Source organism: Prunus persica, chromosome G5 (genome assembly GCF_000346465.2).
Source record: "Prunus persica cultivar Lovell chromosome G5, Prunus_persica_NCBIv2, whole genome shotgun sequence".
Classification (NCBI taxonomy): domain Eukaryota; kingdom Viridiplantae; phylum Streptophyta; class Magnoliopsida; order Rosales; family Rosaceae; genus Prunus; species Prunus persica.
In genome coordinates this window covers 14,599,187-14,615,173 of record NC_034013.1, presented here as the reverse complement: position 1 = coordinate 14,615,173, position 15,987 = coordinate 14,599,187, and the positions used below count along the sequence as shown (strand labels likewise).

The following is a 15,987-nucleotide window of genomic DNA, read 5'->3' as shown; positions in this document are numbered from 1 at the left end:
ACGAGTATAGCCGCATGGCTATACTTTTAATTAAAAAATTTAAAAAACCGCAGTATAGCCGTACGGCCATACTATGTATTAAAAAGTTAAGAAAAACCCGGTATAGCCAAGCGGCTGTACGATTTATACCGCCTTTTTTATTTTATTTTTACAGCTGATGTGAGGAAGCGTATATTCTCAAGTGAAAAACAACACAGTCGAGTCGATCCCAAAACAAAAAAACGACACAGTCGACAGCACCATCCAAAGCCCAATTGCACCTCGCTCTCTCTCGCAGTTCTCTTCAATCTTGTCGTGGAAGCTGCCGACCAAGCTTGTGCCTTTTTATTGGGCTAAATCTGCATGCAGAATCTGATTCCAACACCTGTTCTCTTTGCATCTTTCTGTCTTCTTCTAATTTCTTGACACCAAACAGCGAGGCTCAACACCCGTGTCTCTATCTCTCTCTCTCTGAGTCTGATCTTACATCTTCACACATTTGTCGCCATATATAACATAAGACGTGTAAAAGAGCAAATGGGTTCTCTGTTAACCAAGAGTATCAGCAAGGAACAGCTTGAAATGGCGGTCAGCAAGGTCAAGACCATCGTTAACTCCAACCCAGTTGTCGTCTTCAGGTTTTTCTATTGCTCTTTTTAAAAGAAACTAATTTGTTAACCAATTTGTAGATTTATGTGTTTCATTTTCATATAAATCGTGGAATTAAATGGGTTCCGGCACCAATTAGTTTTTATGCCCAATCCAATTTAGAAATTCATTAGCTTTACTGTATTATCTTGTTCTTGATGTTTTATTTTTTATTTTTGGTGGGCAGTAAGACTTACTGTGGTTATTGCAAGAGGGTAAAGCAGCTGCTCACTCAGCTTGGAGCAACTTACAAGGTCATTGAACTGGATGAGGGAAGTAAGTCCTCTCTCTCTCTCTCTCTCTCTCTCTCTCAACCCTTTTTTTATCAATTTTTGCTTTTGATAGAATTGACTTTCCAATTTCATTACTGAGGACTCAACAATTACCATATTCTACTTCTTTGGACTTTCTTGATTGCTTAGTCTTAGACGATTTCAAGACTTAAAATTGAATGAGAAAGAACGTATTTTCTATGAGTTGCTGACTGTTAGTGTTATAAGTCAGATGTTTTCTTCAATTTGCTCACAGTTCATGGGCCATTTAAAAAAAAATTAAAATTAAAACCCAAGATGGGCAAAGGCTACCTAATGTCATAAGAATAAGAAGATGAGTTTTGTATGTTAGTTACTTCTGAATTTCTAATCCTAGATTGTTGGGGAATTCATATATTTTATTTTTGAAGCTGATGGAGATGAAACTCAAGCAGCTCTAGCAGAGTGGACTGGACAAAGGACTGTGCCTAATGTCTTTATTGGGGGAAAACACATTGGTGGTTGTGACTGTAAGTGCATATGCTGTATTGTTTATATCATGTTCAGTGGAATTTGATATCAACAAAAGACCCCTCAAATCATTTCAACTTAGTTGATTTTCAGTTTACTTAATCTCTTTTTGGATCATGCAGCTGTTTTAGAGAAGCACCAGGCGGGTCACCTTCTGCCCCTTCTCAGTGAGGCTGGTGCCATTGCCTCTAAGTAACAAACTTCATTCCCTGATGAAGAGGTGAAACTAAACATACCCATATTCCTACATCTACGCTGAAGGAACAAACTACATGAAAAATGTAATAATAGTTAATGAAAATAATGTTCCTACTTGTATCTTGTGCTTGGAAAAAAGTAATGTTTTTCTATCAAGTTTCAGTTGCAATTTGATTTGTTGTTTATGGACTTCAAATCATGGCTACACAATTGAGATTGGCTATGCCATCCTCAGTGGAAACTCAAGTCGTCTTGTCTTGTATTTGTGGTACCCCAATATTTAGTGTCCAATTTACACTTGAGGAGCTGAAGTTCTTCTAAGTTCTGCATGCTTTCGACCAAAAAAAAAAGTTATGCATGCTTAGCTTACCTGATAGTGATATATATATTTTCGATACAAAGTGAGGCGGAATCGAGCCTAGACTTCGGCTTTAGATGTATGTTAGGTGGGTTCAGTGGTAAACCCACTTCAATTTTTTTGCGAGTTCGGCATATTTGGTATGGGGCCTAAAGCTATTGACCATTGGAGTTGGATATTTGTAGTGGGCTAGAGTTGCAGAGTTTCAGTTGTACAAGGAGGTGAAGCCCTCTAATGACGGTCCAAAGTTCGAACATCTGTCTAGAGTCGGCCTAACATGCGAAGACTAAACGTGAGCACTGACCATTCTTCTCTAAGTAAGAACAAGAAATATGTGAATTTTTGCATTTTCATCCAGTGAGTTTGCTTGGTCGCATGTTACTTGCAGAAAAAATGCAAGAAAATTATTGCATGTCATTATCTGGCAAACCATGAAATATGATATTTCCTCAAATAAAAAAGCTCAGATTACATTGAAGAATATATCCAAAATGTGCTCTCTCTAGCTTCTTACAGTTACAGAAATATATACACTCAAAAGTCTATACTTCAAATTACACTTCACAACTCTGAAGTCTATGCTTCAAATTACACTTCACAATTCAAGAACTCAAAATAGAATCACATAGCACTTGCACCGTAAAGAAAGACTGAAAAAGTTAAAAGAGGGAGATTGTACAACAATTCAATTTTAAAATGGACGAGGAAAGAAAATAAAAGATGGGTAATTCCCATGACTTCAAAATAAGGTATTTACCACCATCATGGCTTCTTTTCTCATTTTGAGGTGTAGAATGCATGCTGTTGTTGCATTTCTGCCACCGACTCCACTTTCCAGTACTCACCAGGCCTCTTCTTCTCATTACCAAGACCCCATTTCTCCTCTTCTCTCTTGTATTCAGCCCCACCACCATCCAAGTTTGAGATAGAAACTTTTCTCCATTTGCACCACATCCTTAACATGATATAAAGCATCACCAAGCAAATTACTGTGGATGTCAACACAATGGCCACTGTAATGCCAGTTACTGCAGCATCAGAAAGGTGCTTTTTTCTCTGCCCTTGAGATTCCAGACATTTTGCTAATGGTGGGCCGCAAAGCTTGTCATTTCTCAAGAAGGAGCTTAGTGGGAATCCTGAAAAAGTTGATGGAATTTGGCCCTGGAGATGATTATTTGACAGGTTTAGCATGTGCAGGCTGGTCAGCTTTCCAAGTGAAACAGGAACTTCTCCTTGGAGTTGATTGGAAGATAGGTTCAACCTCTCCAACTTCATTAGATTGCCAAGAGATGATGGAATTTCACCAGAGAATAAGTTTTTGCTGAGATCCAGGATGACTTGTAACTCAGTGAGCTCTCCTAGCTCAAATGGTATCAAACCTGTCAAGAAGTTCTCTGAGAGCCTCAGTTCATAGAGCTTCTTGCACTGCCTGATCGTTGACGAAATAGAACCCGAAAAATTATTTCTCTGAAGATTAAGAACATTAAGAGAAGTGAGATTTCCTATCTCCTCTGGGATCATGTTGGAGAGACTGTTGCCATGCAGAGAAAGCTTCAGTAAGTTTGAACACTTACCAAGTTCTGCAGGTACTGTTCCATGGAAGTTGTTTGATGAGAAGTCTAGCTCTCCTAGTTCTTGTAAGCTTCCTAACCATGGAGGTATTGTTCCTCTGAATTGGTTATCACTTAGCAAAAGGTGCTCAACTCTCTTACATGAAGACAATTGAGGTGGCACTTCTCCTGTGAGATTGTTGTAGGATAAGTCAAGAAAGTTGAGCTGTGTGAGTTGGCCAAACTCAGAAGGGATGGTTCCAGTGAGGTGATTGTGTGCAAGGCGGAGACGGCTTAAATTTCTACACATGGATAGTCTAGAAGGAATGGAACCTGAAAAGCTATTGTTTGTTAAGTCTACAGCAGTAAGAGAATTCGAACCGGAGAGAGGAAAGATGGTTCCACTGAACCGATTGTGAGAAAAGTTTATGATCTTGAGGTTTTTTAGAAGAAAAAGTGATGAGGGAAGAGGGCCTTCAAAGGAGTTGTTGTAAAGGGTGATGGTGCTTAGTTGTGAAATGAATCTGAATGTAGGTGGCAATGTTCCAGTGAGCTTGTTATCAGCCAAGGCCAATAGCTGAAGACTTCTGCAGTAACCTAAGCTTGGTGGAATAGGACCTGACAAGCCATTCTGTCTCAGTTGGAGTAAAACTAGATTCTTAAGATTTCCAATTGTTGCAGGGATGGGCCCGGTGAAATGGTTCCCAAAGAAATCAATTCCTGTTAAGTCTGAGCAGTTGGTTAGCTCTATTGGTATGGATCCTGACATCTGGTTATCATACAGGTAAATGGTTTTCAACCTTTGTAGCTTTCCAATCTCCACTGGAATTCCACCTGTGATCATGTTGCCAAACAGATACAGATTTTCCAAGTAACTCATGTTTCCAATTTCAGGAGGTAGAGTTCCAGTAAAGCTGTTGTTATTGAGGACAAGATCAATGAGATTCTCTAGTTTGTCAAGGGCAGCTGGTAGCTCTCCTCCAAAGCTGTTATCTGAAAGGTCCAACTGCTGGAGTGAGTAACAGCTCAGTACTTCTAAAGGAAATCTTCCGGTGAGTTTGTTTCGAGCCAGAAGAAGTTGTCGAAGGTTTGAATTTCTGAGGCAGAAGTTTCTTGGAATGCTACCTGTCAAGGCATTATCAGACAAAACCAGAGCTTCAAGATTCTTCAGTTGGGTGCTGAGAAGGTGTATGCTTCCTGAGAGGTTGTTTTGTGACAAGTCAAGCATCTCAAGCTGAACCAACTGGTTAAGCTCCAAAGGAATATCGCCGTTCAATCTGTTCCCTAGAAAATTCATGTACTTCAAATTGGTGAGTTGACTTAACACAACAGGAATTGATCCAGAAAGGCTGTTGTTGGCCAGGTTCAGGATTTGCAGTAACTTAAGCGATCCTATCGAAGAAGGGATATCTCCTTCAAGCATGTTGTTTGATGCTGCAAAGTTCTGAAGCTCTTCACAGCCATGAATCTCTTCTGGGATGAGGCCACTGAGGCTATTGTTCTGCAAATCAAGAGATATCAGGTGCTTCAAATTGCCAATATCAACTGGAATGCTTCCATTCAATTGGCAATAGGCAAGACCCAACACTCTCAACTCAGTCAAGTTGCCAATGCTTGGTGTTATTGCACCTGATAACAAGTTATCTCCTATCCTGAGAACTTGCAAGTTCTTCAAAAGGCCTACTTCTGGAGGAATCTCACCAGAGAGAAAGTTTGAATAGAGGAGAAGTGTTTCAAGATTTTGAAGCTGTTGCAACTCAGGAGGAAGCGGACCAGTGAGGGAGTTCGAAGACAAATCGAGTGTTTCGATTGAAGTGAGTTGCCAAAGCTCACGTGGGATAGAACCAGATAGTCCTGATCCAGATAGGTTCAGACCAAAAATATGTATCTGATCATCTGAACATGAAAGGCCATTCCAACTGCATATATGAGCTCTTGGAGACCAGTTGTCAAGAACTCCTGCTGGATCAACCAGTTCTGATTTGATTCTCAGAAGTGAGATGGAATCTCTCAAGCTATCTCCAAGAGCAACAGCAAGAATAGCATGAAGTATTGCAAAAAACAGCATGAAATGAGACATTTCAATGCTATGACTAAGATTAAGTTTAGACCAAATTATCAGATACTGATTCTGAAGATTTAGTATTGCTTCTCAGAAATGCCATGCAGAAAGAAAGGAAAGGCAAGAAAGAGTGAGGCAAATAGCAAGAAGAGATGGAATAAGAATTCAAGGAGGAGATTTGATTAAGAGGTAAGATAAGTTTAAAACTATGGTGGGATAATGGATGCTTGGAGTTTAAATAGTCTTCTGAAGTAGGCCTACCTAATCAGTTTACAAAGAAAGTTGATAATAACAATCCATAAAAAGTAATTAAGCTTTAACCACAAGTCTTCTTTTTAAGGTAGCCATCTCTTTTTACCTTTTTTCTCAGTTCTGCTAAAAGATATGATGCTTCTCTCCTTTTTTTTTTTTTTTTTTCTTCTCAAGGTGTGTATGGAATGCTGGAACATGTTTTAGAATCTTATTGGGGTGGGGAAGTGCATGGAGATAAGGATGGTGCAAGCATGGCTAAAACGAAAACAAAAAGTTAAGAGGAAAAGCATTCCACTTGCACCTAATAGTAAATTGAAGAAGTGGACCGCACTCTAGTCTATTTGAAGTTAAATTTAGAGTGGCTCTCTTCAATATAAATAAACCATCCATATCACAGTTATTCCAAAAAAATTGAGTCACATTTGACTTTATCATAGATTTAGTCAATTTAACTTCTAGGATTGTTAGTCCACTAGATAGGTATAAATCCATTATTCTTTTGAAACTATAGAATGCAGCAGAGGGCATGAACAAGTTGATAGATTCATGCATCATCTGCTGTCAGCTTGCATCAAAGTTTTCATGTTTAAGTTTGAAGATTTTTTCTTTCTTTTTTCTCTGATTCAACAGATAATGAAAAGCAAGACTCAAAAACTCTTATCGTGAATGTGCGATGAAGTGTTCTTTATCACTAAATGACTATGTATGTAAAGAGTGTATTGCATTAACATTAGTATCTACTTTCCTTGACAATTTTCTCATAATTAGTTATTTTTTAATCTGTATTAATGAGTCGAAAGTTCAACCATGAGATATTTTCTAATTTAACCTAAACCCACCAAATACCAAATTAAATACAGGAAGAAAACATGAGAACCAGAACAACCCCATTTGATTGATCAATTTGACACAAGTGACCAATTAATCAATCATGTTGAAACATGCAATAGGGCCAAAGACCATGTGAGGTTTGGTGTAATAAGATCAAAAAATGCTGCGTTGGCCCAAATTAGGTCTAATAAGATGGAGAGAGAATATTGTCTCAGTATATATATTGAAGGGATTCTCATGCCACTAGTGAACCCAAAAAGAAGAAGACAAATAAGGTTGCTTCAAACTTGAGTTTCTACATCTTTGATTGAGAAGTCTAATTGCTTACCTATCTATCGGCAATAGCTTTATATCCTTCACTTCACCTTTGCTTTGTTTCTCAGGATCAGGAAGAGGAAACCAATATGGATGAAAAATTGACAATTGTTTGGCCCACTAAAATGCTTGACTAAAAAAAAAGGGCTTATTATCACACAACGTTTCTAAGGTTTACGAAACTATCAGATTGCATCTTTAATGTTTTTTTATGTCGTTCGTGGTCCTCAAGGTTAGTATGTGTGATCACAAATGGTCCCTACCATTATTTTCGTAAACCTTAAAGACGTTTTGTGATATTAAGCCAAAAAGAAAATATTATGGTGACCAAAATGTTTTTTGTTTTGTTTTTTTAGTAAATATTTTTGAATACAAGCGATAGTCTAAACTATCAAGGAGGTTGATTTCTCACACACACACTACCAAGGAGCCATGGAGTTCAAACTTGAGATCATTGGTATGCAAGTCAATATCATTTGCCACTATGCTAGACCTCGTTAGCTTATTTTCAGTAATATATAAAGAAGAGAATTATAACTTGCCCTCTTTTTAAAGTGGAGGTATGATTATCAATAAGACCAAGTGTTTGTACATTCAACATGTCGTGGTACTAGGTCAGCAACATATTCATGGCTGCAAATCTACATGCTCAAGATATGCTCATATATTTTCCTTTCCATATTGCAGCTGAATTTGATTTGTCAAACACCCACTTAATATTCTTTTTGGAGTTTTCTCTCTGACTGTACAAAGTACATGCCCCCCTTAAGTCTAATCTGAGTTTTAAATCTTTGATCAGAAATAAGAGAAAGAATGTTTCACCAAACCAGAAGACAATTGAGTTTATATTATCAAGTGACTGAGAGACAAAGGAGAAGGTACATCATTGAAGTGAATTATAAAAACACATTTAACTAATAAAAAGTTGGCCAAAAGGTGCACTTTCTAGCAAAAGGCATTTTAAATATATTAATACGAAAACAGAACATACATCAAATTATCAATAATAAATCCATGATTAGAATTTTTGATGGCCTATAATACTAATGCGTCGCTCATCTTCTGCATAAAATAGTATTTCTTGTGAAGAAAACAAGCATTTATTTCCAAACAAGATATGAAAATGCTGATGTTCCTTTTATTTTAATGAAATACCTTTACTGGTCTAGTCAAGGATTATCTCTCCAAACCAGTTATTGTTCAGTAGTTTATATCAGTTAGGGTTGACTTTATTATCTTAATCTTTCATTGATATCTTCAGGGAAATGTTGACTTTGGCCTGCTTTTTGTGTATGATTTTGAAAAGATTTGGTGACCAACTCTATTTGTACAGGCACTTCAAAGACGGACCACTAAAGAATGCCAGAAAGGAAGTTGTTATTGTAATTCTAAAAAATGGTGTGAACCGGGTGGCCAGAGCCGTGTGTGAGAGAGAGAAAAAGTATGGCGGCTAGGGATTTATGATAGGAATTTCTGCAGAAAGCGGAAAAAATAAAAACTTCGATGAATTCTCGAAAGAATATCAGAGAAGAGATCGGGTCTATATTGTTGAGTGCAAGAAGGTAAAACTTGGATTGCTGGGATTTCATTAGATGTGACAAATAAAATTCCATTTGCATCAGTTTAGGAAAGAGAGGGACTTCACTGGTGGGGACTGCAATGCAGTGGATGAGACGAAATTTTTGTTGAGAGATCATATAGATCGAACAGTGATGTGAAAAAATTCAATTGTGAATAAACCCCTTCTAAGAGATCATATAAGCTTGCAACAGAGATCTCTATCAAATTCTAAACCAATATGATTTAATGAAGAGAAATTGATTCAAGACCCTAGGAATTGGTACAATCCAGGCTCTATGTACAACAAAAATGGAGTACAGGGAATCAAATGGAAATATAAGTACCAAAATTCTCACCAACTTCGCTCTCCCTTGCAGTTTGAGGTTCTCCTTTACAAAATCGTGCAACTACCCTCTAACTTGCTTAAGACTAATGCTTCCATGCCCATTTGCTGCCAAACTCCCACCCAAGCAGAACAAAACTATTAAAAAAGGAATTTGGACCCAAGAAGACCGATTGTATCGTTTCTGAAATACATGATCCTTATATGATATTGATGCTTCACTGTGCAGCGACGGTGGTAGAGGAGAAGAACCTCATTAGGAAACTTGAGAGAGACCAAATGCAGATGACACCAAGACATTGAAGGACATTCAAAAGTGTTCCCAATGAGCTGTTTATTGCCAAATTGTGTGAGGTTGTCTCAGCTCCTCTGACTGTAAAGGACAGAGCAGTCACCAGTTGTGCTGCTCTATTCAGCTGATGCAATCTATAAACCTGTCAAGCACAGTGAACATAAACTGTTTGATTCACAGGCCCGCGCATGTACACAACCATAAATCAAATATAGGAGGCAGTTCATATCATTTCATAGTTTTCAAACACAGTTTAAGGTGAGTGGTTGATGCCCATATACATATAACCTATGTAGACAGGCCGGAATTTTAAGAACTATCACCCGATAGGATCAAATTTTAATTTTCGCAAATTCCATAACCAAAAACTGAAAGAATAGGATTGGCCTTACTTGAAAGATGACTGGGATAACAGGCCATGAAGGTGACTTCTTATATCTTGCACACTGCTCAAATGCAAATTGGACCACTATACCAACCAGATATGGAGCAAGAGTAGCAGAAGCTGCAGGGCCAGTCCACGGCCAGACATAACCCATAGTCACCATAGGAATTATAAGACTAAGCACCAAAGCAGCAACAGATGAGATCCGCTGTCCTAATTGAGGGGTGAGGGTTCTGTTACTGTGGACAATCAATTCTGGTTCAGTTGGCCTCCTTAAATGGTCAATCAGAAGAAGGAACACCGCAACACCACTGTAGAAGATAGCTTCCGTAAAGAACAAGATGAGGAAATCTGAGAAAGAAAAGATTATGGTTTAGACAAGAGAAAAAGGTGTATTTCCTAAGCAAACAGAACTAATGAGTTTTTAAAGATAAATGGAATGTATTTTTAAACACGAAATCAGCCAAATGTTTTAGTACTCTTATAGTCTTTAAGAACAGGCCAACTTTTTTCAAATTTCCAACACTCATTTAGTTCCCAAGAGTTGAACCAAAACTGCTTTTCCAATCCACTGAACCACATCTCATGTTACTTCTTAGAACTTCATGTCATTATTCAATATTTTCATTCATGTTCCCATTGATTATTGCCCTTCCCTTATAGACATTTCTCATCCTTTAGTTATGCTTTAATCGTCCATCTATATCATATCAATGTTAAGATTTTCTAATCTACTTGCTAGAAGTAACGCAAATATGAGGAACAGGAAAGTTGTCTTGTTATCTTGAGATTTTGTCCCCTGACATATATCTATATACAACTTTGCCGATAACAATTTAGTGTCACTTGCCCATCATTCAATTGAGTTAGCCACATAAACTTTCATCATGATGAATTCACACTAAATAGACTCCATTGATAACCCCCAGGATAGTCTTACCCAAAATCAATAATAATGCAACTTGCAGCATAGAGAAAGTGATACCCAGCAAGGTGTATATGTTAGGAGACAAAATCTCAAGATCAGGGCAACTTTCCTGTTCCTCCAATTCTATGCAGATACTGTGATTATAATTGTACTTCAAAACATGTGGCAACAAATATCTGGACTCGAAAAACATAAAATCACAGCAAAAATATGCTTCCTTACCTGTCAACAAAGAATCCTCAAATACAGTCGATAGGATTTTTCGCAGATAAAGTGAGGGGAAAATGAAAGACGCAAGAAGAACAGCTGGACCAATGAACCATAAGAGGTTGTTTTGGTTCCTTTCTGGATTATTTGTAGAAACTTCTTCTTCTCTTTTATATGGGCGGTTATAGAATGAGATCAAACCCGGTTTTCCATCAGTCCCATCAAAATGGAAGTATGAACCACTAGCTGGAAATATATCTTCGGAATCAGGACGGTGGTTCTCTTGCTCTGCAGCATCTGGTTTTATCTCACTATATTGTGACTGGTCTTCAGAAACAGCGAAGAGAACACTCTGACTCTTTGGGATTCTGTTGCTTGACTTCTGTACTCGCTGTATGAATATGCATGACTTACCTACTCAAAGAAGCAGAAGAAATAGATAAAGCATATTTAGAGCAGTACGAACCAATCTCACACTTTTCAAAGTAATGTAATTACTGTTCATAAATGGTTTGGCAATAAAGTTAATAAAAGTCAAATTAGAAGAAGTATCTACAATCAAATAAAGTCCATAGGCTCCCTTCTACAATTATACTATGATTCGAACAGCATGCTCAGTACCTCGGGGAAAAATCAAACTTTATGCTGACTATATTGATCCGAAAAGCAGAATTTCAAGACTTTACTAATTATAGAACAAATATGAAAGCTACCTTTAGCATATCTTAGCTGCTGAGCATCATGTTTTTGGCTGCCGTACGGTGGTTGTGATAAGCTCAACTGTACATGAAAGGAAATAAATTATATAAACCGAAGACTTGATAGAACTCTTCTACAAGGAAGCTGTCCTTTGATACTTTTCATATTAGAGTTGCATGAGACAACTAGAAGTGAAATTTATAAAATAAAACTAATAATGATAAAAAAATTCTCAAGAGTAAAGAATTTGTGTATAGTTTATTTCAGCTTAGAAAAATGACTCTAATCGGTCAATAATGGTAAAATCCACTGCACAGGGTGCATTTCTAATCTACATGACTCTGCATGACTCCTAGAAGCTTAAGCTCAGTAGTGGTAACATAAGTAAAAAATATGCTTCATGCGTGCAAGATAACCCAATAAAGGCTAAGAACTAATACTCGGATATGACATAATGCCGCAATATCCTTCTAGCTTCTCACAAAGTCATGCCTTAAGCGAAAATTTTGAATACTAAGAAGAATAGTGCAACCAAAATCTGTCCCAAAATAGAATCTTTAGCATCAAAATGAATTCTTTCTTTCATCCAATTGCTTAAATAACTTATATCAGCACACTACGAGGGAATCTTAGAAATGATATCAAATTTTGTCTCTTTTTCTTTTTTTGTTGAAACTGATGTTTGTAGAATCAATCTCACCCAGCAATTCCAAACCTTTTATCTATCAGAAGCAACCCCAGCACACATTCAAACAACATATGAAACATTAAAAAATAATAAAAATTTGGGAATACGAAGAACATTTTCTGAGTAACCAAACGGGGCTATCACGCACCTGGGAACCTCTTCTCGCTTGGCAATGGGAAACAAGAGAAGTTGCCAAACAGGAAAACGAAGAACCAAATTTAAGCGCCATATCCGAAAGCAATAGCAAGCCCAGACTGTCAGAGACTCAACCACGGCATGCTGCGGGATTCTAACGCAAACCCATTTGATTCGACGAATATCTAAGGGTACCCATGAAGCAAATTTTCCGGGAAAAAGAAGGAAAGGGTGAGAAAGTGGAGGAATTCGGAGATACTGAGGAGTGGGCTTTTGGAGTTATTCAAGGAACAATGAAGCGAAAGAGAGCGGCTTCTTTTGTGTCTATTCGGAGGGGTGAAGCGGGTGACTATATTTTGGACAAAATCCTATTCCTACGTTGTCTGTTTATTTATGCCGATATTTTGTTTTTATTTCCTTATTCTGTTTCTCATGTGATATCTCTCTATCTTCTTTTCTTTTCTTTTTCTTTTATTTTCTATTTTTTCACAATCTTTGTTCATGTTGTTACAATCTCTTTAATGATATCAACCATGGTCTCAAACAACAGCTAGGCAAAAAGTAAATAATAAGTAAAACAACATCCAAACCTGGTTAGTGACTTGCTACAAGAGTTGAAAATACTTTCTCATTATGGAACCTCAAAAAACATTCGCGGCAGCTGAATACAGTACATAAACAAAATAATAGGGACCTCATCCAAAAATAAGAATGCTGCCTCATAAAAATTACAGAAACCGGACAAATCCGCTTGTCATGATCCTCGACTACCTAGATATCAAGAAGAAACCCGATCTAAAATGGGGTTGGCTGGCTCCATGAAAGAAAATCAAACTTTTAGACCATCTCTGGAGCAACTCAAATTTCAGCCACTACTCTCACAGGAGATTCTTCGGATACATCTAGATGAGATTAGCCCTCTTTAAGAATCTGATTGTTCTGCAATAATATGGCCATATTGATTCTATAAAATCAAGGTACTTCTCCACTATTAACTCTTGCAATCCTTTCAGCTTTCTTCTGGATAGTTTCTTGTAGTCTAAATTCTTAATGTTCAGTACAGGTTGCCAGAAACGAGCCCGTATGTCCTCTTTAAGCTTCCCTTGTGCAATGTATCTATAGGCCACCATGTAGTAAGTGGGTAAGTTCTTGATTACTTGAACAGTCTGCTTGAAGCTGAAAACATAGAGTGCACACAACCACTGAAGCATCTTGATGTAAAGAGCTACAATGAGGGGTCCCAAAACCCACAAAGGAGTCAACTCCTTTGAAACTTCAGCCCCATAAATAATATTAACTGCCAGGTACCCGGGGATGCTGCAGATTAAGTGTACAATCAAGATCAACAATAACAATGTGCAGAGTTATCAAGCTGTAACTTTTGCAATTGAACAGACAAATCCAGCAGTTGGAATACACACATACAACCTATGGACAAATTCATGCAAATAGAAGAATCATGGATGTGGAAAAAAAAAAAACCTCACAGGCCGGACAATGTGAGAGAGAGAGAGAGAGAGAGAGAGAGAGAGAGAGGGAGAGAGAGAGAGAGAGAGAGAGCATTATACTTACAATATAAGTAAGGGTATCTTTATTGTAGCATTTAGACCCAGAAAATTGGACCAAACCATCCTTAGAATCCCATCTCTTTCCTTGTTCTGAGTATCGTGCTCAGTTTCTGATATCTCCTTTGGAGGCGGTTCCTCCTCCAAAATCCCATCTACTACTTCACATGATGATTGTGTTCGGAGCATTCTAAGCCATTTCTTAAATAATTTATGAATGACAGGGGAAGAAGCAATGCTCTCATTTGCTTCAGAGGCATAGGAAAGAGGCATATCATTTTCCTGAGGAGATCCCGTTAGGGTATCCTCATTCTCTTTTAGTTTGACAGAATTCTTGGGAAGCTTTGATCCACTTGTTCTACCTCCAGATTTATCATTCTGGGCACTTCCCTTGAAGGCTGAAACTCTCAAAGGTTTGACTTTTGATCCCCGCATGAGAGAAGCCCCTACACTGTGAAACAAGTTCTGAATTTAAATGATCAAGTTATAGAAAAGTGTATTTGGTTTGGGTGTGTGCAAATGTGACTCTCAAGAGCACGAGTGGAGGAGTTTCAAGAACATGCAAAGTGGCAGTCACAAAGTTTAGCTGATAGAAGACTACAGAAAAATAAATGGAACAAAGATAACAGACTTAAGAAGGAAAAATTCCCACCTTAAACAAATATTGCGCTTTAACATAATGCAATTGTCTGTCCTCCCAACCATGTGATGTGTTGTTACATACTGCTTCAACTTCAGCCCTTTGCTCCATGACAATGGCCTAGAGGGATATGTCACATAAGAACCCTGAAATGCAAGAAGGAAAAACAATATATTTCAAATTTATTTTAAAGGAAAAACAAACCAAGAAGAAGAAACTTCAACAAAAAGCCATGATTTAAATATGAAAATAGTTATTAAACAACTAGAGAGTATTTCAGTAATCTCACAACAATAATTAGTAATTTAAAAGATTTTACTGGTGATGATTTGACAAAAACAAACACAATCCTGAAAACACCATTAAGTACTCAAGATTCAAGAGATAGGTGCAGTAAAACAGAAAGCCAGACCTCCAAAGAAACTTCTATATCATACGTTAAACAGATACTATGTAAGATTCCAGTCAAGGTACTCTCAAATTACCTGCATTTGATGGGTTACCAATGCCATCGTCTCCGCCTCAACAACCAAATCATTTACTCAGCAGGGCCTAATTTGATAAACAACCAAAAATGAGCACTAACTCTTGCAGCGAGGCAAACAGAAGGAACAATTTAACAGCTACAAATAAAACACACAGATACAAGCCCAACTTCAGCATGTAACCATAAGTTGTTGACAATCAAAATTAAAAACATCAATTGCTCTCGAGCAAACCTACTACAAGAAGTTTTCTAATAGAAGAAAGCAATTGCTCAAATGAAGCAAGAAACAAGATTAAGCATTAGCTTGAAAACTCCTTTTCCTTTATCTTTGCCTCGAAATTCCTCAGCTAACACCAAACATAGGACTCCCAAACGTGCTAAAGTACCAAAATTTAAGCTAAATTTCACCAAAACAACACCGAATACAAAGCTTTAGAGTTTGTAACCTTCCCATTTTCCTCCATTACATAGGAAACCAAACAGCCTAATAATCACAGGCTCACAAAGCAAACCCTAACTAAAACAACGAAATTAAATATACAGAATTGAAAGTGAGAATGAAAGAAAAGTATGAGCAAATTCAAACTAACCTGTCATGAGATTCCCTTAACGAAAATTGGTAATTTTGGGATAAATATAACGAGGACTTTATCTTTATCCCTCCCAATTAGATTTCTATAAACAGAGTGTGGATAGAAGAGAGAGAGACAGACAAAGAATAAAGAAGAAGAAGGTCTTCGACTCTTGGAGGTGAATTTAGGGTTTTTATAGGGATTTTTTTTAATAATTTTTTCACAGCGGGATGTGGATGATAATGAAGCACGAAAAACCAGAGGGTAAGGTAAAGCCGGAGAGGCAGCCAGGGAGGTAGTTGATAAAATTAAAAGGGAAACGACACCGTTGCCCAGATGTATAATTCGAGCAGCTAACTTCGGACTGGGTCGCTTTGTTTGGACTTGGGCCGTTTAGATTTCTGGGAATTTAGCTTCATGAAATAATATTCCCTTATTAAGATGTGTTAGAGAGTCGCTTACCACTATCAATCACCAATCGCTCTCTGAAGACTATCCTCAACATTTCTCT

At 37.6% G+C, this 15,987-nt stretch overlaps 4 protein-coding genes across 8 annotated transcripts; 1 reads left to right on the top strand and 3 right to left on the bottom strand.

Moving 5' to 3' along the window:
• LOC18777207 (glutaredoxin) lies at positions 206–1,912 on the top strand. Its single transcript, XM_007209710.2, has 4 exons — positions 206–617; positions 815–903; positions 1,310–1,408; positions 1,532–1,912. Exons 1-4 carry the CDS (start codon positions 517–519, stop codon positions 1,603–1,605), a joined length of 363 nt encoding a protein of 120 aa, XP_007209772.1. The 5' UTR covers positions 206–516; the 3' UTR covers positions 1,606–1,912.
• On the bottom strand, positions 2,386–6,442 carry LOC18776135 (LRR receptor-like serine/threonine-protein kinase GSO1). 2 transcript variants are annotated; one of them, XM_020564278.1, is made up of 2 exons: positions 3,540–6,442; positions 3,366–3,432 (listed from the first exon to the last, which is right to left on the bottom strand). In XM_020564278.1, the coding sequence occupies exons 1-2, from the start codon at positions 5,593–5,595 to the stop codon at positions 3,425–3,427; spliced, it is 2,064 nt and encodes a 687-aa protein (XP_020419867.1). In that variant the 5' UTR covers positions 5,596–6,442; the 3' UTR covers positions 3,366–3,424. The 2 variants fall into 2 exon arrangements, with proteins under 2 accessions (XP_020419865.1, XP_020419867.1); XM_020564276.1 differs by having other exon boundaries at positions 2,386–6,442.
• LOC18776192 lies at positions 8,734–12,777 on the bottom strand. 2 transcript variants are annotated; one of them, XM_020563863.1, is made up of 5 exons: positions 12,226–12,777; positions 11,404–11,470; positions 10,706–11,107; positions 9,563–9,906; positions 8,734–9,312 (listed from the first exon to the last, which is right to left on the bottom strand). In XM_020563863.1, exons 1-5 carry the CDS (start codon positions 12,304–12,306, stop codon positions 9,097–9,099), a joined length of 1,110 nt encoding a protein of 369 aa, XP_020419452.1. In that variant the 5' UTR covers positions 12,307–12,777; the 3' UTR covers positions 8,734–9,096. The 2 variants fall into 2 exon arrangements, with proteins under 2 accessions (XP_020419452.1, XP_007209269.1); XM_007209207.2 differs by having other exon boundaries at positions 8,811–9,312; positions 10,706–11,104; positions 12,226–12,718.
• LOC18776856 lies at positions 12,825–15,837 on the bottom strand. 3 transcript variants are annotated; one of them, XM_007209264.2, is made up of 5 exons: positions 15,495–15,837; positions 14,903–15,040; positions 14,430–14,563; positions 13,785–14,228; positions 12,825–13,529 (listed from the first exon to the last, which is right to left on the bottom strand). In XM_007209264.2, the coding sequence occupies exons 2-5, from the start codon at positions 14,927–14,929 to the stop codon at positions 13,115–13,117; spliced, it is 1,020 nt and encodes a 339-aa protein (XP_007209326.1). In that variant the 5' UTR covers positions 14,930–15,040; positions 15,495–15,837; the 3' UTR covers positions 12,825–13,114. The 3 variants fall into 3 exon arrangements, with proteins under 3 accessions (XP_007209326.1, XP_020419453.1, XP_020419454.1); XM_020563864.1 differs by having other exon boundaries at positions 14,903–14,969; positions 15,495–15,836; XM_020563865.1 differs by lacking the exons at positions 14,903–15,040; positions 15,495–15,837 and having other exon boundaries at positions 13,785–14,223; positions 14,430–14,535.

Bases quoted from the DNA above. Each gene is read 5' to 3' on its own strand.
- LOC18777207 (XM_007209710.2), top strand. From the start codon at position 517: ATGGGTTCTCTGTTAACCAAGAGTATCAGCAAGGAACAGCTTGAAATG. The intron at 618-814 runs GTTTTTCTATTG...TTTGGTGGGCAG, and splicing joins AACCCAGTTGTCGTCTTCAG to TAAGACTTACTGTGGTTATT. The intron at 904-1,309 runs GTAAGTCCTCTC...TTATTTTTGAAG, and splicing joins CATTGAACTGGATGAGGGAA to CTGATGGAGATGAAACTCAA.
- LOC18776135 (XM_020564276.1), bottom strand. From the start codon at position 5,595: ATGTCTCATTTCATGCTGTTTTTTGCAATACTTCATGCTATTCTTGCT.
- LOC18776192 (XM_020563863.1), bottom strand. From the start codon at position 12,306: ATGGCGCTTAAATTTGGTTCTTCGTTTTCCTGTTTGGCAACTTCTCTT. The intron at 11,108-11,403 runs GTAGCTTTCATA...TGCTTCTTTGAG, and splicing joins GCAGCTAAGATATGCTAAAG to TAGGTAAGTCATGCATATTC. The intron at 9,907-10,705 runs GTAAGGAAGCAT...TTTCTTTCTCAG, and splicing joins TGAGGATTCTTTGTTGACAG to ATTTCCTCATCTTGTTCTTT.
- LOC18776856 (XM_007209264.2), bottom strand. From the start codon at position 14,929: ATGGCATTGGTAACCCATCAAATGCAG. The intron at 14,564-14,902 runs GTAATTTGAGAG...CTTGCATTTCAG, and splicing joins TGGTAACCCATCAAATGCAG to GGTTCTTATGTGACATATCC. The intron at 14,229-14,429 runs GTGGGAATTTTT...CTTGTTTCACAG, and splicing joins AAGCGCAATATTTGTTTAAG to TGTAGGGGCTTCTCTCATGC.